Source organism: Diabrotica undecimpunctata, unplaced genomic scaffold, assembly GCF_040954645.1.
Source record: "Diabrotica undecimpunctata isolate CICGRU unplaced genomic scaffold, icDiaUnde3 ctg00001707.1, whole genome shotgun sequence".
Lineage (NCBI taxonomy): Eukaryota > Metazoa > Arthropoda > Insecta > Coleoptera > Chrysomelidae > Diabrotica > Diabrotica undecimpunctata.
The window spans coordinates 1-22,429 of record NW_027312647.1 but is presented as its reverse complement, the minus strand read 5'-3'; the positions used below and the strand labels follow the sequence as shown (position 1 = coordinate 22,429).

Here is a 22,429-nt window from a genome sequence, read left to right as displayed (position 1 = left end):
CTTGTTTTATTACTCAATACCTTAATCCTTAGTCTTGGAGATTTCAATTTGTTTATGTATGACTGAAGATGTACAGGTTTTTATGCTTTTATGAAGATATTGGAAGAAAACGAAAGCCAAAGCCAAGTAAATTGTTTTAGGTTATGTTAGAAGTTAGGATTTTAGTAATTAATAAAATCCAAATTAGGAAGAACCACTGAGCAAATCGTCCCTCCCTACCATTTTCAACTATCCAATGTGAAAAATCGGGTTTTTCAGATTCAATACCTTGTCCTTGCATTAGATGTGATACACCTTGTAGTAAAATATCGAAATTGTAGCTTGAGAAGGAACACGGGAAATATTTTGTTTAAATTAATTACTATTTAAATGGGAATAAGCCACAATTAAAGGTTAAAATATGTTTATTGACGTTTCAATTTCCACTTCGGAAATCATTCTCAAAATACAAACATTCAATGTTTGTAATGTGGATCTTGGCCTGCTCACAAAGAAGTCGCCACTCCTGTCGATTCCTGGCAACTTCCCTCCATCTTCTAACCCCTAGAATCTGTAGGTCTTCTTTCACATCATCAATCCATCTCATTCGTGGTCGTCCTCTGCTTCTTGTGCCCTCTGGTTTTGAAAATGTTAATCTCTTCGTGTATTCGTGATCTGACATCCTAGCAATGTGTCCAGCCCATCTAAGTCTCTGCACTTTAACGAATTTCACAATATCTGGATCGGTGTATAACTGATACAGTTCAAAGTTGTATCTTCGACGCCATAGCCCATTTTCATTTACGACCCCAAAAATCTTTCTAAGAATTTTTCTCTCAAAAATACCAAGAAGTCTTTCATCATTTTGAGATAAGATCCACGTTTCAGCCCCATATATCAAAACTGGTCTTATTAAGGTCCTGTATATATTAAGCTTTAGTGCACGTTTTATATTTTTATTTTTTAAATGTCTCTGGAGGCTGTGAACAGTTGTGTTGTTTGTTGCGTTTACTAGCGATCCAAGATATGTAAATTCTTTGACTTGCTCAAAGGTATGGTTGTTAATTTGAATTCTTTGTTGGATATTTCGAGGGTTTTTAGAAACCAACATATATTTGGTTTTTTCCTCGTTTACCACAAGTCCTAATTCACTTGCTGCGTCCACCAGCCTTGTAAAACACTGCACCATGTCTCTCATACTTCTGCCCACTATAACTATATCGTGAGCGAATTATTTTAATCATTTTAATTTTCCTCCTTTTCAATTATGAATGTGTTAATATTAGACCATTATGAACTGTCGAAAATTTTGAAACATTGAACCAAAATAAATCATTGATTAACACAAAAAGCAAAGTAACTAATATGGTTTTTTGGAAAGACAAAGTTTTTTAAACTTTTTAAAGCAGTTTAATTTTTTTATAAATCTAACAAGGATTACATATAAAAATGTCATATAAAAATTTATTAAGGCGCTGATTTAGGATTCTCTAAAAAAGAGTTATCTTCCTCTCCTGAAAGTACCATTTTCACATTCTATAGCTGGAAACGGTAGGGACGAAATATAGCATAAAATAATATATTTGGAGAACTCCAAATACCTCTGCTTATCATACATGGAACTCAGTACAATAATATAATTGCTGCAAGCCAAAATAATTAAATACCTTACTACTTTCTATATAATTCTATTCAATCTATAAAAATAAATTATAACCTATAAATGATTAAAATACAAGATAAATCTTAATATACTGGAGCAGGTTGTTGTGTTGGTAGCAGATTATGTCTACTCTTCATAATTATCCTTTGCTTTGAATAACTATCCTCAGGAGAAAACCTAGCAGGGTGAGCAGACAATGTGGGCTTTCCTGATGGATCTGTTTTCTAAAACGAGGAAATACCTTATTAAAATTGAGAACGGAAAGTAAACAAATACTTTACCTTTAATGTGTAAACACGGGTTCCATCTTCGTTTAGGTAGTACATTAAATACATGTTTTTAAAAGATTGATTTGATTGTTCTTACAGTGAAAATACAAAATAAAACAACACGTGTGTGATGTGTGACATAAACAATTACACAGATTAAGAAGTTAGGTTTAGGTTACGGTTCTCTTCTTCTTGTTTTTCAAACACGGGCGTAGATTGTTGTGTTTGCAATTTTTGAGATTCAGGAGACGATAAAATAAAAATACAAAGTGTATACCGTTGAGAAAATGTAATTTAAAAATGAAATCACTAAAAACCTCTTTAAAATGAAAATTAACACCAAGATTTAGCATTCATTCATTCTAGTAATTCCGTTTTTTTTGTTGTTGGTTAGCCACAACTGTTGTAGGTACCTAAAATTTAATTGGTTGATTAATAATACATTATAATAGCTTGTTTTTTTTATCGAAAGTTTTTTAAAAATAATAAAAGCTTAAAATTTAAGATTTTAGTATTATTATATAGAATAGTTATATAGAAAAAATAAAAAAGTATGTCAGAAGTGGGATTCGAACCCACGCCCACAGAGTGGACCAGAACGCTCGCACACACCCGCTAAAGCGGGCAAGGTATACCTTGAGTCTGGCGCCTTAGACCGCTCGGCCATCCTGACATGTGAAGGTAGTTTCCGAAGAGTGAATTTCCGTCTGTTTACAGTGCAGGCGTCTATTGATTATTAGAAAGACAAAAAATATATTAATTATTTATATATTCGGACAGAAAGTGCAGCTTCTATATTGTTAAATAGAAAGGAATAGATTACAAACCAATATAATTTTACTCACTGCAATAATTTCGCAGCAGTTAAATTAAAGAAATAAAAATAATGTGTTGAGGATTAAATAACTTAGTTTTGGTTAATGGTATACAGCCAATCACTATGAACCTTCCCTTTAGTTATTAAGTTAAATAACTTTTATTTTAAAGATGGATTTTTGATATATTTTTATTTTAATTGTTGTATTTCGGATATATTTTCCGCATAAGATAAAAATGAAATATAATAATAATTAGTACCTAATATCAAAGAATATAGACGCATAATATGAGTCTGCGTTTATATTTTTGCTAATATACTCCATTCGGTTAGCTCGGGCATATTTTGACAGATTCATTGTCGGAAACCTACAACACAACAATTCCTACTTCTCAGTATTAATAGCTCAAGTATCCTACTATTGCAGACTTCTTTCTTTAAAAAAAGAAGAATTATTCTAAATAGTGGAAGTGTATACTAAACCCATCAAATTTTGGGTAGTATATATTTAAAAAATATATGTTAGTTGTTATAATTTAACATAACTATTTATTATATGGTGCAGATAAATAAATATTGATTGTCGGTAATTCGCAAAGTTCTATTTTATTTACTATTCAGTTTGTTTACTATTAATATTGGCTATGAGTACCTGTGCTTGGTTGCATAGTAATTTCCAGCCACTTTTATTCTGTCAAAAAGTAACTAACTTCGCAAAAAAGAATTACTAAATTTACTAGACAGTTCGGACTGGGAATAGCGAACCGAGTATATCAATGCTAATATGCGTATGCTTTGCTAATATGCGTTACATTCTTTGCATATTCTTTGCAATTACTATTCCTTTAAGTAGTTATTAAGTTAAATAACTTTTATTTTAGATATTGTATTTCTGATATATATATTTTTTTAAAATATTGTATTGTACCTATTGTAAGCATTCAAAATCAATCAAAATCTGGTCGTGTTCAACTAGAAACATTTGACAGTATGTCAGGATGGCCGAGCGGTCTAAGGCGCCAGACTCAAGGTATACCTTGCCCGCTTTAGCGGGTATGCGAGCGTTCTGGTCCACTCTGTGGGCGTGGGTTCGAATCCCACTTCTGACATTAATTTTTGATTTAATAAATTAATTTTTTTATAATATTTATGTTTGATTATTAACCGCAACAATGAAAAAAAAAATGAAATAAATAAACTTTATGAATAAATAATAATATATTGTCTATTTTTTTAATATAATATGTATCTGCTAATATGCTCTACAAACATCACTCATTTCACTGAAAACATCTTCATCCTCACTTTCTTCTTCTAGCCCGTCGAGATCTTCTGGATCAACTTCTGACATACACTCATTACGGTTCCTCCTTAAATACTTCCTTATGACGACATGTTGTTCTGGTGTTATATCTGTCATTCGCGTGTCCATCCATTCCAAAGTTGTGTTATGTTCTAAATATTCAATCAGCATCTAAAAAATTACGAAAGTGAGAATAAATAATGTTTTGTTATAACACCAAGTGATTAATAATTGTTTTTTCATGTTTATCCAAGTAAACATTTGGGTAAATATCTATTTATATATTATATCCTATTCCTTCAACAAGAGATCCTTCTTGTTGTTGTTTTTTACCCATCTGTCTACGAGATTCATGTAAGTACCCATTTGTTTCATTTTTTTGTAGTTGCCCCTATATAATCCCATAGTTGCATTCACTTATCCACGACCCAGCTACTCCAAATAAATCCTGAGTGCCGTTCGCATAAGTTTCGTTTATTTTGCTTGCCCTATCTCCACCCCAGTAACTTCTGTCCCAATTTTAACCCCCTATAATTATATAAGGGGTTAAGAGAAGAAGAAGAGGAAAGGGAAGCAAATGTAGCGAAAGAGAGAAGCACAAGGAATACTTGAAGAGGGAAAATATTTACAGGCACAAAATATGGAAGGGGATGGAAAGTAAGTCGAAAGTAGTAGAAAAATGGAAATGAGTAAATAGTATTATATTTTTAAATTAAATGTTTCATCACTGTATGAATAACATTTATACAAAATAGCACCTCTCCGCCTTCTTTTCCAAACCAATTGCTGCTGACGTCCAACACTTTAAGCGTATCATTCCATTTTAACATCTTGCTAAGTTTATCCGGTGTTTCACAACCAAATTGGCATGTACTCAATGACAGCTCTTTCGGAACAGCACATCTCACTAGCGCTCTCAAGATGCCCATGACTCCCTCATGCTTTAAAGGATTTAGTGTTAGGATTAAAGTTTCTAAAGGTGGGCATGAATTTTGACAGAGAGCGAAACCTGAAAAGAGATGGATACAGTTATAATATCATCTTTGTGGCACAAAAAAAATCTTACTACGATTTCTTACTTAAAATAGGATAAATTTAAAAAAATATATACCTATCCAAAATGGAACTCTGAGATAGCGCGTGTTTTGACTCCTATCGGACCATCACATTTTAATAAATTTATACCATTTTCCCTTTTTTAAAAGTTTTTAAAAGTTTTTTTTTAAAAGCAAGTTTTTTAAAATATGGACTGAGATTTTCCCTTTTAAGTTTTAAACAAAAAAAAAGGCCAGTGGTGTGGAATCTTGTAATTTGGGAGACAAATTTTAATTACCACAACAAATGGTATTATTACTATACAGGGTGGCGCACCGAAAACGAAACAGATGCATTTACTGGCAGATGATTCCTTAAAAAAAAAACGCTTGGACCCTTCGATTTTGTTATCGAGGGGAAAACAAAATTGGCACAAAATCACATTAACATTTGCAGCCCCCTAAGCGGGGGTGGCACCATCCCTTAAATCTTAAATGGAAAGGGGGGTCGAATGATCCATCATTTAAAAGGTCTTTCAACTCCCTTCAAAATTCATGTACTTCAATTCAGTAGTTTTGGAGATTTATTGATTTAAAGTTTAAATACATCATCGTAAGAGGAGATCAATACATAGCAGCAAAGTTGTTAAAAAATAAAGAATGAACTGACCTGTCAGCCGAGTAAATGTTGAAAATGGCCACCATTACTTTCCATGCAATAATAAAGATTTTGCTGAAAACGTTGCCGGACATTTTGCAATATTTGAGGAGTAATTTGATGGCACTCATTCACAATTCTTTGTCGTAAATTTTCTAAGGATGTTGGCTGAGTAGCATAGATTTTGCTTTTTAAGTAACCCCACAAAAAGAAATCCAAAGGTGATAAATCTGGCGATCTTGGGGGCCATTCAACGGCACCTCTTCTACCAATCCATTGACCTGGAAAGGTCTGATCTAAATAATGCCGAACTCTTAATGCGTAATGTGGTGGGCACCATCCTGTTGGAACATCAACATATTCTCAACGTATCGACCATCATTCTGATTTTCAATTATATCTGTTAGCGCAGGATCTATGGCATTTTGCAGTAATTCCAAATACATTTCACCAGTCAAATTTCCAGGTAAGAAAAAAGGACCAACCAAATGATCGCCAAAAATGCCAGCCCAAACATTTAATTTTTGTGGCTGCTGTGTGTGTACCTCATGGTAAATTCTGGGATTAGAGTCCGACCAATATCGACAATTATGACGATTTACTTCGCCATTTAAAAAAAGGAACATTCGTCGGAAAAGCAAATGTTAAATAAAAATTGTTCATCGTTTGTAATTCGTTCACTCATAACTTCACAAAATTCTAATCGCTTATCAAAATCGTCTTTATTAAGTTCTTGTACAAGGTGAATTTTATACGGATGAAAATTATGGGCCTTTAGAATCCGTTGGAAAGTACGTCGACTAACACCACACGAAGTTTGCAATTTGCGGGTACTTAATGTAGGATCTACAATAACTTGCCCTAAAACCCCCACTTCTGTTGCTTCGTTCCTTATAGGATTTTCAATATTACGTTTTTTATTGGCGACTGATCCAGTTTCCCGAAATTTAGCTACAAGTTCTAGAACATATTTTCGGTGCACATTATTGTTCTCATGTCGCTCATTAAAATTTGTGCTTTTCTATTAGCGCACTGATTATTTCCGAAAAATATTTCAATAATTTCAACCCTTTCTGCCGTGGAATATACCATGGTTAATTTATCTTTAAAGCAATAAATGATATTTTAACAACAAAGATTGGTCAAATCAATCGCAAATTAATGTACTATTTCCTATTTAAAATAAGTACGTGGCATTCTCTACTTATCTTTCTTCAAGAAACAACTTTTTTTGTCACAAAGGACACTTCAATTGCTATTTTTATTATTAATAAACCATGGGCGTAGTAAATAAAAGCATTTACTTATCAAGAAAATGCTTTTACTCAAATTTCTTCTGAAAGAAGTACAAACTAATTTGATGTACCTATTAAAGTCTACTTTAAACTTTAAATCAATAAATCTCCAAAACTACTGAATTGAATACATGAATTTTACATCATTATAAAGGGAGTTGAAAGACCTTTCAAATAATGGATCATTCGACCCCCCTTTTCATTTAAGATTTTAGGGATGATGCCACCCCCGCTTAAGGGGCTGCAAATGTTAAAGTGATTTTATGCCAATTTTGTGTCCCCCTCGAAAACAAAATCGACGGGTCCGAGCGTTTTTTCAAAAAAGGAATCATCTGCCAGTAAATGCCTCTGTTTCGTTTTCGGTGCGCCACACTGTATATATTATATATTGTGAAAAACACAGATGATTTACATCAATCTCTACCAATTTAATATAAATAAATTCTAAAATTATTGTTAGGGATTTATAAGTAGTCAGTTGTACTGTTACGACATGTCAATGTCAATAATGACATATGAGGAGTCAGGGGGAAAACAATCATAGTCTACTTTTGGTCGAAATTGAGATGGCGAAGTTTTCTAGTGATGAACACATATTACTTTCGGATGGCATGGAGTAAAAGGGAAAACATTTACAGTCCTTTTATTAAAAATGTTAAATGAAACGGTGTACTGGGGAAAAACCATCATAGTCCGCGCGCTGCGAGGGAATAACCGTCAGGGTCTGAAGGCGCTCTTTCTTAGTTTAGTGATTTCGTTGGTGTGTTTTAGTTTGCCAGTTTTCTACAAGGCAAAACGTTCATGGTCCATGCCTGCACACTCAATTTTTTATATGATGTTTCGCAAATAAATATTTTTTTGTCTTCTCTTGATTTTTCCTCTGTAAACATGTCAACGTACCACTGAAAAATTTTACCGATTTATACGGTTGAGTTAAAACAATTCGTTTTAATTTGAAACATTAAATTTCGATTCCCATGAAAACTGTTTTTGTGAACTTGTTTTTCCCATTGACTCCTTATATAAGGGATTTAAAAGAAAATATTGCATACTTACCGATTCCTTCAGCTCCAATTTGTCCAATCAAATTATTTGTCAAAACCAATTTCCTCAATAACTGATGATTCATCAGAAATTTTGCGATGCACAGAGCACCTTGATCGCCAATTTTGCAGTTCGACAAATCTAGTTCTACTATAGTTTTGTTTTTAATAAGGTTTTGCATGAGGGCTTGGCAATGCCTGTCTTCGATATTGCTTCTGTGAATTCGCAGTATTTTTAAGTTCTTCAAATCAAGAATGGCTTTGCCGAGACGTTGGCAGTCCAAGACTGTTATTTAAACATGTTCCAGTTGAAGTCTTCTTTCACATCGTTCATACCTTGAATAATACAGTATTTTTACAGGTTTACATTAAAAATGAACTTACTGTGCATTAGGATCCATACCAGATAATTTACTGGAATTCACAAGGCATACAATTTTATACTGTGAGTGGCAATAACAATGTCCCCATTTAAAATAGTCATGTGTGAACTTAAAAAATAAAACTATTATCGAAAATGCTCAATATGGTGATTTATGGAGCAAAGGGCTTTACAAAAGATCAATAAAATCGATAAACGCTTCGTGAAAACAAAATTGACGATGGGCAAAAAGCAACATGTATAAAGCTGTTGGACTTGGTACGCTGGAGTATCTCCCAAAAATTTTCGTACACATCTAGACGTTAAGAGGAGTACAGCTTTCTGCCTGGTCTTGTAGAGACGTTCATTCAGACCTAACTTTTTTATATTTTTTGGGAGGTTCTTCAGAATGACTCCAGTAGTAGAGAGAATAATAGGTATTGTCTGGGTACTTTCCATGGCTCCTACGTTCTTCTTATTTGAATTTCCAGATCCTTGTAATTGGCGATCTTTTCGTTCTGTTTACCACGAAGATTATTTTTGTTGGGTGTCGCTACATCAATAAGTGTTGTTTGTTGCTTTAGTTTATTAACTAGTATGAGATCTGGTCTATTATATGCCACTGTTTGGTCGTGCGGTCCCAGTATAGCTTGTAGTTGTCATTCTCAAGTATACTTTCAGGAAAGTATTGATAATATGGGAGATGGTTTGTTTGGAGAAGTCCCAGTTTGATGACTATATCTTGATGAAGGATCTTTCCTACTGAGTCGTGCCGTTCCTTATATTCAGTTGCACCAAATGCCTGGTAGCCCCCGGTAAGCAGATTATTACTTACAAACCTTCCATCCTCAATGTTTAAGTTAGATCCTAAAATTCAAACTAATGTTAAGGAAAAACAACCTGATTTCATACAATTCAGTTTGTGCTATGGGCTAGAAACTTTCATAATTTGAGTTTTCTAAAATGCTAATTAAAAAACAACTGTTTGACATTATAAATAAATAACATAAATCAATGAAGCGCCAGTATACGTCCTTTTGAAGTAAACACGTGGATAAGTCCCTTATTTTGATTCTTGAGTCTTTGAAAGATGTACACGCTCTACTAAATCCGTTTTAATAAAATAAATCAGCTAATAATAATCAACTCCTTAAGCAATTTCTTAATTACGGCAGTATATGCGTAATTACCTTTACTTGACAAATAATAAAATCAAGTCAATTTAATTACATTCAAAAGACTGCGTTACAAGGTAATATTCGACTTCTAAAAGATTTACGCCCAAATCGCAGAAACAAATTGAAATTTTATGTAATTCTATTCGGCATCCGTCCTCACAGACGACACGGAAATTGATTTTCAGTTGTATAAGTAAAAGGAGGGCAAGAAACGAATTAACATTAATTTTCTGCTGTGGGTTGTCAAACATTATTACTCATATCAAAATATACATTTTTCGGAGATCTGTGAGTATGTTGTACAAAGAGAATTTAATACCATTAACTCATAATCTTCATATATCTTATGAAATATAAAGAAAATAGCGGACAAACAAAATTTGGCTTCATGAAAGGGTTATTTATCACACAGGCTTTATTTTCATAAAACTATTAATTATCTCCCAGAAGAAAATATTAAATAAAATACTATAATACATTCATCGATATTAATTTAAATTATACTGTCAAGTTAAATTAAATTAAATGTATTCTGTCAGTTTTAATAAGGCAAGATTACTTTACCAAACACTATATCAAACTCTTCGACAAGCGGCAGCTTAGGCGTTATAAAAATAAAATTAATGTGATCGATAGGCCACACATCTGGAATATCTTCTTTGTCGGCCGTTAAGGGAGGTTTCCAAAGCTTCAACTGTGTGACAAAAATTCTTTTTACATAAGGAGAACACAGCTCTAAGATTTCCAGATCTTCTTCATCCGCATATTGGGGTTCTGCATTCTCTATAAGTCGCTGGACTTCTCGTTCTATGTAGAGATGTTTCCAAGTCCACGGGTATGGTTTACGCCGAGTGATTATGCCAAAGTGGTCATTGTATCGGCGCTTCCAGTAATATTCATCCTTAAACAATATAATAAAGGTGAAAATGATAAGAATTGTAAAATATCAATTACGTTGACGTAGTTACTATAAAGCAATTAAGAAACTATACAATTTTGAGCCTGTTCTAAATTCTCTGCATATATTCAATAAGGTAAGCCGAATGATGTTGGGTGATAGGGGGATCTGGTACATAGTGACACATTTTTCAGGAAATGTTAGGTTTAATGTTAGGTTCTGTGGTGTTTAAGCCTTTTTGAAAGGCGGTTACCATATTTCGAAAAAAGTATTTTGATGAAAAAATGTCGCTTAGGAACTTGTACGCGTTTTAATTTTACGGAATTATAACAAAAATGGAGAATAAATCTTTTCATTTTAAAGGATAACAATTAAGTAAAAATAATACAAATTAAACAATACCCAATAATATATTTATGAGTTTCTTAGAGTTATATTGGTGTAAAAAAAATACAAAAATAAAAGTTAATAATTATCACGTTATATTAAGTAAAAAACAACAAAAACTATTAAAACGTACCATTTTTTCTACATTGATAACTAAGTAAGTTGTATTATAAAACTAATAGAAATAAAATGCAAATCAAAATTTGATAACAGAAAATAACATTTATCAATAACAAAACAAACTAATAGAAACGAAGAACCGATATAACAGAAAATTGAACCAGTTGATGAGCTAGAACGTAGTGAGCTAGAACTAATGCTGTTAATTTCAGTCTCATTTTTAAAAAATACTGTCAAGGATGATGAATCTGATTCGGAGTCGGATTCGGAGAATCATTTTGTTGTATAAAATCATTACAACCTATCTTATCATCAACTAATGAACTAAATACTATTGCGGCATTATTACTACTATCATCAGTATCATCACTATCTGAGTAAGGTACAAGCTTTTTATCACAGGTTAATAAATCAGTCTTTTCTTCGGCAGTTTCATCAATATTCGAAAATAAACGGCTGTCAATATTCAAATTTAGACTTGAGGAAAACTGAAATCCACAATGGCATCATCATCTAGAAGAGAACTAGGCATTTGGAGTTCTTGTTCATGGTCTTTTAGTACAGGCTCTAAAAGAATATGATGCTTTAGCGCTTCATTGAGGACCTCATTTTCAGTGGAAAATGAACCATGGTTTTTATTATTTCCACTGGATTCCTGCAAATTGCTTTTCTGATCTTCCCAAATGGATTGCAATCCAAGATTCATTATTTTCTGCCCCCGAGAAACCATTCTAAAAACCATTAAAAAAAAAGAAGTAAGCGCCATTCAAATGTTAGTTTTTTAAAATAATATTACTACCAAAATATAACTTTAAAATTAAAAAAAAAACTATACAACAAAGTCAATATATATTTTATTTAGGTTCAAACCTTATTTAAGTCGGTTAAGTAGTAACTTTTCTATGGCAAATCTAAGTCATAGTGTATTTTAAATGGCCAAATGGCGGTTAGATAAACGAAAAAATTTTTTCTGAAAAGGCCTAACCGACAGTCGGTAAAACTGTACATTCTTATGGTATATTATGATTTCTCAAGATAAATAATCTAACTAAACGCTTAACAAAACATTAAATATTAATAATATTTCAAATTATTGTTTACCTTATTGATATAACCACGTTTTCAGACCCAAGACGTAAGCACCACCTTCCACTACGGATCTTGTCGCTTACAGATTTCGGTGTCACATCTTTTAAGAAACTCGTTTGGCGGTTAGAAAATTCAAAGCTTGTTTTAGTCGAGTTGGAATTTTTTACAGCTGCGTCATTTTAATAGTCGATAGGACGTAAAATGTATTTTATTTTGATACCAAAACATAAATTTATAAATTTTGGCGCTTATGCCTTTTTGTCGTGACGCCATCGATATATAGGTGCTGGCAATAACATAACAAATCAGATTTCAAACCCATATGAATATCAGAAACATCTGGAAAGTAAAATGAATTGGAAACTTTCGTACTTCTTCTCAAATATGAAATTTTAAATTCATGAGAGTTCGCAATTTCCAAAATTTTGGCTACATAATGGATGTTCTTCTCAAGTTTTACTCCGAGTCATCCCTTTGTTCCTGTATCATAGGAGAACTTAATTCATTATCTGAAGAGTCTGCTAACTCTAAACTTCCGGAATCCGTTTCTGAATCACTTTCAAGTGGCTTGGTCATTTTCTAGGAGGGTCCTTTTTACAGACTTTTGTGCTTAAAGCTTTACAAATATTTCGATCCACTTTCTTGACTGCTGCTGTTGTAGGGGTTTTCTTAACTTTCGTTTTATAAGAAAGGTCTTTCATTGCTGCTTAAAATGACACATTTCTTTAATTTCCGTCTACGATTTGAATTTTTTCTGGGTGCGGCCTTAGAAAAACCCCGTATGTAGAATGTAGTAACAAAAGGACTTTTTAATTTCAAGTGTTGTATTCGGTTCAGATTCTTGCGTTGTATTAGATGAAACTCTGAGATAGCGCGTGAAGATGAAGATACAGATGCATTTTTTTGTGATTGGTAGAATCTCTTAGTACAACCATAGCTTTTTGTCCGTCTTAGTTTTCAAAACCATCAAGGTTAAAATTATTATGCCATTAGCTTTTGCTTTTTCTCATATTTCCAAGAACACATGAAATTCGTGATTGTCATATATTAATAAACACGGGTTTTCCTTTCTAGCACCAGTGTTCTTAATAAAATGATCTAATACTTGCGTGAATGGTTCGGCGGTTATCCATCCACTTGGATTAGTTAGTCTTCATGTTCCTCTCGGAACACCATTCAGCATAATCGTATTAAATATTTTACTAGGAAAACAATGACCGAAGGTAGAAATGTTCCATTTGCTCGAATTATTGCACCCCTAGTAGCGAGTAATCCTCTTTTGGCACTTGTGCACTCTTTCAACTATTTAATACCTTTTTGTGCCACAACTTTATGTGGTCGTTGGACAGTCGTAGTAGCTATTTCGTCTAAATTGTAGATGCGAATATCTTCAACAATTGATGGATATTTTTACGTATATTTGGTCCAAGATTAAAAAAAATCGGTCAAAATTTGGTTTCATAAATGAAATAAGCCTTGACAATGAACATCCTTCTGGCCTTCTGAGGCTTAATGATCAATTTCTTTTACAAATACCCTTAACCAATCTTTGCTTGCACATTTGTTAGCCTTCCAAGATTCTGGCAAAATGATATTGTTTTTAGCAGCCATTTCATATGCCTGCTATTATTCTCTGACTTTAAGAGTATTCAAACCAAAAGCCATTTTGCTACAGTTCTTGATATAATCACACATCAACGTCTCATGCTCTGTGTTAAATACTAATCTAACAACATATTGGGCTCCATTTTTGCATTTGGACCATATCGCCTCAATGTGCTAAAATTTATGCCAAACATATCTGCTGTAACGCGATGTGCAGTTCCATTTTTTTACCCTCTGTGACTGCTGCGGCCGTTTGTTCACTTGTAAATTTGGCTCTTGATCTTTCTTTCTTCCTCCTTACCATGGTACACCTGCAATTGAATGCCATAGGTATAAAATGATTCAGTATGGTACACAATGAAACACATTGTGTACCACGATTTATGTTTCAATGTGTACTACCATAGGTTTAAAGTTTCAGTTGGACGTAAACGTAAACCCGGCAATTATTGGCAACGATATTTATAGATTAAAAGGCATTCATCACAAGTATTAAAAAAACATATAAACGAAAACTAAAACTATTTATTTATAGTCACCATACCTATGAACGCTCCAGTTGTTAAATCTCAGGCACAGAACAACAAAACACGTCGTATATTTATTGTGTGCTATGTGTTAATGTGTACCACTTTCCCCTATATAGAATTTTGTAGAATTATAGTTATTTAAAATGTATTCTAGTTATTTAGATTTGCTTTTTTTCCATTTTTAAACCGAGCCAAGTTCAGAACCCAGATGTAGAGTTCTGAATCTTGGTAAATAGATTCCATTTGTCCAAAAGGCTAATATATATATATATATATATATATATATATATATATATATATATATATATATATATAGAAGAACTAGAAGAAAAATGACAGAAAAAGAAATATGTTCCTTCAACCAAGAAGTTAAAAACACTGTAAAAGGATATCAGGTTTCTATACTTATTACTGTTGCGATAGATATTACTGTAGGTCCTAAACATCCTACTTACTGCGCCATGTTAACAGTCGTATATACTTACATTAAACTTATATTTTATAATCTTTTACAATCTTCTCAAATATCTCAGAAAATCAGACATGTGTCAATCCATGAAAAGTTGTTTAACCTATACTGACTGGCCTGAAGTTAGCCATTTCATGTATATGTCATGCAGCCCCTTGCTACGCTATTATACAGCTATATGTATATTAAACAGTTGTTTAGCGATGCAACAGTTGACGCAGCCGTTATTGTAAAGAAAAGCTCAATTAGACTAACTAGAGAGAAGTTTAAGCAGACGCTAAGTATTTACCAAAACCATTCCAGACCAGAAAATTATGTAAAAGCCAAGCTGCAACTTTTTTCTTACAAGGTTTTGGTGATGAAAGTAACATCATTGGCCTGATGAGAATTAAGGCAAGAATGATTCCATTCCTACTATTCGGACAAATTATGTCATATGATCTTAGAAGAAGAAGAAGGAATAAATTGGATCACGGTTGTCTTCAATAAAATATACAATACAGGAATCATCCCTGATAAATGGCTAGAATCAGAATTCATAGCGATACCTAAAAAACAGGGGGCTAAAAAGTGCGAAGAATATCGAACAATCAGCCTAATGAGCCACATGTTGAAACTGTTTCTTAGAGTCATCCATGAAAGAATTTATAAGAAGTGCGAGGAACAAATATCGGACAGACAGTTCGGCTTCATTAACGCAGTGGGTACCAGAGAGGCACTTTTCGGAGTACAGGTACTGGTTCAAAGATGCAGGGACGTTAACTGCGATGTATACGCGTGCTTGATCGACTATGAAAAGGCATTTGACAGAGTTCAACATCAAAAGATGATAAACATTTTAAAAGAAGCAGACCTGGATGACAAAGACCTCAGAATAATTTCAGAACTATACTGGAATCAGACCGCATACATGAAAATTAACGGAGAAGAAACAGATCACATAAAAATGTGGAGTTAGACAGGGATGCATCCTTCTAAATGGTGAAAGAGTAAACAATGTTAGATATGCCGACGAGACCATGGTGATAGCAGATAGTTTAGAGGGACTTCAGATGCTAATGGACAGAATAAACGAGTACAGTCAACAGTACGGACTAAACATTAATAACCACAAAACGAAACAAATGATAATCAGCAAGGAGAATATAAATGGGGCTCATCTATACATTAATGGGACGCGATAGAGCGAGTAAAACAGTATTGCTACCTGGGAACTATTATAAACGAACAGTGGAGCAATGTACAGGAAATAAAGTGCCGCATAGGAAAGGCAAGACGGTCTTTAACAAAATGAGCGCCATCTTCAAAAGTCACAACATATCCCTAGATACAAAAATGAGACATTTGAGATGCTATGTTTTCTCTGTGTTGTTGTACGGGGCGGAGGCATGGACGTTTACAGATACCACTATTAAAAAACTTAAAGCATTTGAGATGTGGCTTTATAGAAGAATGCTGAGGAGAAGAATGCTTTTATGCAAACGCATAAAATTACAATATCTGGGACACGTTATGAGAAATCAGCACAGTTACTCCCTGCTGCAGTCTACATTGCAAGGTAAAGTCAAAGGTAAGCGAGGACCCGGTAGAAGGAGAATATCATGGCTACGGAATTTAAGAACATTGGAAAGAAAACCTCAACGGATCTGTTTCGAGCCGCAACGAGCAAGGTCATGATTGCCAATATGATTTCCAACATCTGAAACGGATAGGAACCAGAAGAAGAAGATGTCATATGATGTGATATTTATGACAAGCCAGATACTAAATACCAAAGCCTAAATACTAAATACCTAAAGCCAGATACTAAATACAAAATCCTTAATTGTTATGTGTTTTTTGTTCTTATGTATGGAGCAGAGGCATGGACACTCACTGATGCGTCTTGCAGACGGTTGCAGTCTTTCGAGATGTGGTGCTATCGTCGCATGCTCAGACTATCATATGTACATCATATAACTAACAACGCAGTAATGCAACGTTACCAACGCCACTAAATATCCTGACTTAAGAATTTGAGACAGTGGACAGGTATGATCATCACAGACCTATTTCGAACAGCTGCTAATAAAATACGATGGGCGATTGTGGTAGCCAACATCCATAAAGGATAGGCACTAGCAGAAGAAGATACTAAAATTGGGTGCTGTGTTTTTTTAGATATCGCTAGGAAAAATTATTAAACTTCTCTTAGGGAAGTTACTGACTTTTATCCAGTTCAGAGCAAACAGGGTTTGGTACAAAGGTTTAACCAGCAAGTGCTAGAGACAAGTTGAGTCTAGCTTTAAATAAGAAGATGATGAAGAAAAATAAGTTACGGTTTTTAAACGAAACTCGTGTACGATCAAACAGTTAATAAAAATGAAGTAGTAGAGTAGTTGAACCATAAATACATTACAAATACCGGAACCTCGACGAAATAAAACAAAGGCTCATAAATAGTTGGAAAGACACCCAACATTTGAAGACAGAATAGGTTTTATTGTATGCAAAAAAATACAATCATTGTAGAAAAGAAACATGAAAACAAAACATGGCAATAATAAACCACACAATTAAAGATAATTGTCGAAGAAGTATCAGTTATAGTTAAAAAAAAACAATAAAAAAATATTATTATATCACTCTGAGATCAAATATATCAGTAGGTAATTTGTTTTAACTTACATCTATCAACGGTATCGCTATTTCAAGCTGAATATTCGTAGAAAGCAATTCCAGAAGATGATCTTTGTCCTCACACGGTAGCTCTAGAAAATAGGGCTTTTCCTCGAACCGCTCCGCAATTCTCTTGACGCACAAATCTGCTAAGGTTGGTACATGATGTTCATTCCAGCTTAAATCCTCGGCTATAATTAATCGTTTATCTTCACCGACTAAATTTAAACATTCTGCAGGAGGTTTATGTAAGTCTACTATCAGCGGATCGACGGTGTGGGGGATTCTCATTTTTGATTAAATTTTGTAGTCTATTAACAAAAAGCTAAAAATTTGGTTCTGTATAGTACAAGTGAATTTATGTTTAAAATATAATTTGTATTGTTCAATATCTCAATTTACTTTACCCAGTAGATAGAAAATTTATTTCTTAATAATATTTCATTAATTTCTCGTGAAAAATCTACTAAAACTTCGAACATATGGCCCACCCAAATATCCTTAAACCCCATATTCCACTACATTTCATTGTCAGTACATACAATTCATCCTTGATCAAAAATTCTTTCCATTTTATTAAACTTGAACAATATTTTATCTCACTCTCAGACATTCTAGTTAGTTTCGATATCATCGCACTTTTTACAAACACTTTATAGAAGAAACTATGTACTCTGGAAACTAAACACAGTGAACACAATATCCAACAACACCACTTATCTCTTATTCAATATTGCAAGTCAAAGGTGATCCAATGTGTCCCTCAATCTTTTTATTAATTGTCAATTTTCAAGGACGATTTCAAGTGTCGCAAACCCACAATTTGACTACGATAAGTTAACGACAAATTCGTCATTTGACTCCAGCGCAAGAATATTTTGATATCTTTTTAACTCATCTAAATGGTATAGCATCCTAGTATTGCCTTCACTATGAGAACTGATTAGTTTTTATCGTCGTCCTCTTAAAGAAAAACCAATTCCAAGATTTCTATCATTCTGTTTATTTTGAAAACTTATCCATACCAACCACTACCCGCGTGCCAACTTCCGTCACCCACCTGCACACAATAAATTAGTCATTAATACTCTTGTTTTCAGATGAATGCTTGTTTGAAACGACTTAAGTTGATTCGCAGAGCTTTTTTCTTTCAAAAAAAGCCTTTGTTCCAAATGGATATCGCCAAAATCATATCAGGAGGATCATTAACATAATCTATCTCCTATTTTATTTTAATCCAAAGAATCAAACTCTTACTATATCAAACCTTTTCTTCGTTATAAAAACGTGTCACAGACAAGATCGGTAAATAAAAACAATACTTACCCCTCACCGAATACTTTCCTCTCGTGTCCGAAACATTTTTAATGAACCACGCGGAGATTATACACATTTCTCGTGCAGCTTCCGCTGTCAAGAATATTCATAATCGCTGAATGCATATACGTATATTCATAAACTCCCACGGAAACGTCATTACACACGAATTAAAACACCTCGCTCCAATGAATTGTCACACCCGAACGTAATTCCAAGGGGTAAATAAGTCTCACAGGATGGGTTCAATTAAATTGCTTGTGAAGCAACAGAACGCAGTGAACAGTGTAGCAGTGAAGTAATCTGGGGGCTCAGTTGACTGAGATTCTAGAAGCCCCGATGAAGAAGTTTGATTATTTTTTTAAATCATATTAATTTTAATCATGGATTTAAAAGATTGTATGCCTACAAAGATGCTGTCGACTAACAAGCCTGAACAGAAAAATAAGAAAGGAAATAAGACGAAGAACCTCGCTACAAAAAGGAAATTATAACATATATAGAACCGAAAAGATCACTTAACCTTCGAATCACCAGATACTTCGATAGAAATATCATAATAGTGAGTGTCTATGATGTTAAATTACCAAAAGGAAACCTGGACAATAAAATGCAGAGCAGAAGACTAAATGGATGGTCACGGAAACGATGGAATAGTGACATGTTAGCGGACGGCCTACCACCCAAGTGATAGTTTTAAAGCGAGGTCAAATGACTGCAATTGTTAAAGGCAGAAGTTGGACTGTAGTGCCATTGGAAGAAAAAAAAAATGAGTAGGATATTCAAAATAACTTAAAAATGTTTTAGGAAAATATATAAATTTAAGTCAATGAGATACAGATTTTCAGTTTGAAATAGTTTTTTAGAATAAGAAACATAGTGATCATTATTTAGTTAAAGCACGATTTAAAGAGGGAATATCCAATTTAAAAAAGGAGATCGGGAAAAGGAGAGAAAAGATCGAGATAACTAAAAGATCTCGACATTGCAAATGTATACAGACAGCAAATAAAAGATCAAATAAGGACAGAAAACTTAAAAGAAGAAGAAGACATTAAGCAACTATGGACAAATATACGCGATATTATGTTACAGAAATCGGTTGAAATATTGGGCAAAACCAAGTCAGAAAAAAAAATCATTGGTTTGATCATGACTGCGAAATGGCCACAAATAGAAAGAACGCAGCATATAAAAAAACCATGGTTGTTTACGTAGAAAAAAAAAGAAGAGTATGAAAAAGAGAGAGGAAAAACATATCCATCGACGTAAGAAGAAGAAATACGAACAGAACACTCTCAATGAAATACAAAGTTTATTAGATAAAAATGAAACGAGGAAATACTACAAATCCTTAAATAATAGCCGTCGAAAATTTAAACCACGATTAAAAATTTGTAAAGACACTAACGGGGAAATTCTACATGATAAAAACTCAGTTTCTAAGAGATGGGTACAACATTTCAACGAAAATCTAAATATAAACGATATTGAAGGAGGTTACAACATAGAAAACCAACAAAATCTACAACGTCAACTACACAGTGAAGACCCAACAAGAGAAGAAGTGTCAAATGCCATCCTAAAACTCAAAGACAATAAAGCCCCAGGAATCGATGACATCTGTTCGGAAATGTATAAAAAAGGTGGTGATCAACTTTTTGCAGCAATCCATAAACTAATAGTACTCATATGGCAGAATTAATTAGTACCAGAAGAGTGACTAAAGGGAATAATATGCCCGTTGCATCAAAAAGGGTGATCAACTGGAGTTTAAGAACTATAGAGGCATTACTCTGTTAGAATCTGCATATAAAATTTTCGCTAATGTATTGTTTAAAAGACTTAAACATTTTACAAAAAATATTGTTGGTCAATATCAATGCGGAACAGTCTGCTGGAAAGTCAACTAAAAATTAAATTCAAGCACATAGGCAGATTCTAGAAAAGTCACTAGGATATAACATAGATACACACCATCTCTTCGACGACTTCAAAGCAGCCTATGACAGTGTGAAAAAAACTGCATTATATAATTCAATGATAGAGTTTGGGATCCCACCTAAGTTAGTTAAGTTGACCTAACTAACAATGCAAAATGTAAGCTCATGCGTTAGATTTGAAGGAGAAAACTCTAAGATCTTTGTCATGTAACTATTTTTAATAGATTGACACAAATTCTCGCATTCGCTGGCGATATCGTTATAGTGGTTAGAAGTAAGAGGGACATGGTGCAGTTCTTATAAGGCTTGCGGAACCGGCAAGTGAATTAGGACTTGTGAAAAACGAGAAGAAAACCAAATATATGTTGGTTTCTAAAAACCCCCGAAATATTCAACAGAGAATTCAAATTAATAACCATACCTTTGAGAAAGTCAAAGAATTTACATATCTTGGATCGCTAGTAAACGCCACAAATACGACAAGCGACGAAATAAAAAGACGCATAGCAATAGCAAACAGAACTGTTTACGGTCTCCAGAAACATTTAAAAAATAAAAATATAAAACGTGCAGTAAAGCTCAATATATACAAGACCTTAATACGACCGGTATTGATATATGAGGCTGAAACGTAGACCTTATCTCAAAATGATGAAAGACTTTTTGGTATTTTTGAGAGAAAAATTCTTAGAAAGACTTTTGTGGCCGTAAATGAAAATAGGCTATGGCGTTGAAGATACAACTTTGAACTATATCAGTTATACACCGATTCAGATATTGTAAAATTTGTTAAAGTGCAGAGATTTAGATGTCAGATCACGAATACACGAAGAGATTAACATTTCAAAACCAGAGGGCACAAGAAGTAGAGGACGACCACGAAGGAGATCGATTGCTGATGTGGAAGAAGACCTACAGATTCTAAGGGTCAGAAGATGGAGGGAAGTTGACAGGAATCGACTTCTTTGTGAGCAGGCCAAGATTCACAACGGATTGTCGAGCTACTTATAATGATGAGATACAGATTACAAATACGATAATAAAAGACAGCAAGAACTGAACAAGCGGATTGGACATAAGAAATATATAAAAAGCTAAATGAAACGGATACAAAACATCTTATGAGAATAGGAAGCGTGACAAAATGGAGCAGGATTGCAAAAATAAGAACTTTAGGCAAACATATGATGTAAAAAATCTTATAAGCAAAAATATGCGTCGAAAGTAACAGAAAAGAAAACTGTATAAACGTATAGTAAGAATGAATTACTGTAGAATGTCATAAGATACAGAAAAAACCTTAACCACGAAGTACCATACTATGCACGCAAGCTGTGGAAGAATGCCTTGGTATCTTTTCAACCCATCTAAATGGTTATAGCATCCTAGTATTCCGTTCACGATGGAGATGAAATAAATTACTGTAGAAGAACAAAATGTAGGAAAAGAAGAAATAATAAAGCAAATAAAAAGTTAAATAAAAGAAACAGAAAATCTCATTAACAAAAATCCCAAAATCTGAAATTAGAACCATAAAGAAATTTTAGCGTAAATGTAAGTTACCTTATTGTAATTTTAAGACACTTCTAAATTTTGCTTTTAATTGTACAATCTGTACTGTCTTTAGCACTATATTTTTTACATTTCCACAAATTATCAAAGCCTAATTCCATAAATTATAAAAAAAAACTTTTATTAACTAGTTAAGTAGTTTGATAGATATCAAATGTTGACAAACAAATACAAAAATTAATTTTTCTGTTTTTTTTTTGGGTTGGTAAATTCTTACTAGTTGTCACTCTGAGATAGCGCG

General features: G+C 33.4%; 2 protein-coding genes and 2 non-coding genes across 4 annotated transcripts; 1 reads left to right on the top strand and 3 right to left on the bottom strand.

Moving 5' to 3' along the window:
• Positions 1 to 1,653: 1,653 nt before the first annotated feature.
• On the bottom strand, positions 1,654 to 2,081 carry LOC140431692 (H/ACA ribonucleoprotein complex subunit 3-like). Its single transcript, XM_072519578.1, has 2 exons — positions 1,924 to 2,081; positions 1,654 to 1,866 (listed from the first exon to the last, which is right to left on the bottom strand). The coding sequence occupies exons 1-2, from the start codon at positions 1,975 to 1,977 to the stop codon at positions 1,726 to 1,728; spliced, it is 195 nt and encodes a 64-aa protein (XP_072375679.1). The 5' UTR covers positions 1,978 to 2,081; the 3' UTR covers positions 1,654 to 1,725.
• A 384-nt stretch (positions 2,082 to 2,465) lies between these two features.
• On the bottom strand, positions 2,466 to 2,584 carry TRNAL-CAA (transfer RNA leucine (anticodon CAA)). The gene is made up of 2 exons: positions 2,547 to 2,584; positions 2,466 to 2,510 (listed from the first exon to the last, which is right to left on the bottom strand). It is a non-coding gene; the product is annotated as a tRNA-Leu (tRNA).
• Positions 2,585 to 3,720: 1,136 nt separating this feature from the next.
• On the top strand, positions 3,721 to 3,837 carry TRNAL-CAA (transfer RNA leucine (anticodon CAA)). Its single transcript has 2 exons — positions 3,721 to 3,758; positions 3,793 to 3,837. It is a non-coding gene; the product is annotated as a tRNA-Leu (tRNA).
• Positions 3,838 to 3,949: 112 nt separating this feature from the next.
• On the bottom strand, positions 3,950 to 22,358 carry LOC140431690 (uncharacterized). Its single transcript, XM_072519576.1, has 6 exons — positions 22,180 to 22,358; positions 17,366 to 17,681; positions 10,165 to 10,501; positions 8,075 to 8,353; positions 4,790 to 5,040; positions 3,950 to 4,202 (listed from the first exon to the last, which is right to left on the bottom strand). The coding sequence occupies exons 2-6, from the start codon at positions 17,645 to 17,647 to the stop codon at positions 3,981 to 3,983; spliced, it is 1,371 nt and encodes a 456-aa protein (XP_072375677.1). The 5' UTR covers positions 17,648 to 17,681; positions 22,180 to 22,358; the 3' UTR covers positions 3,950 to 3,980.
• Between the last annotated feature and the right edge of the window lie 71 nt (positions 22,359 to 22,429).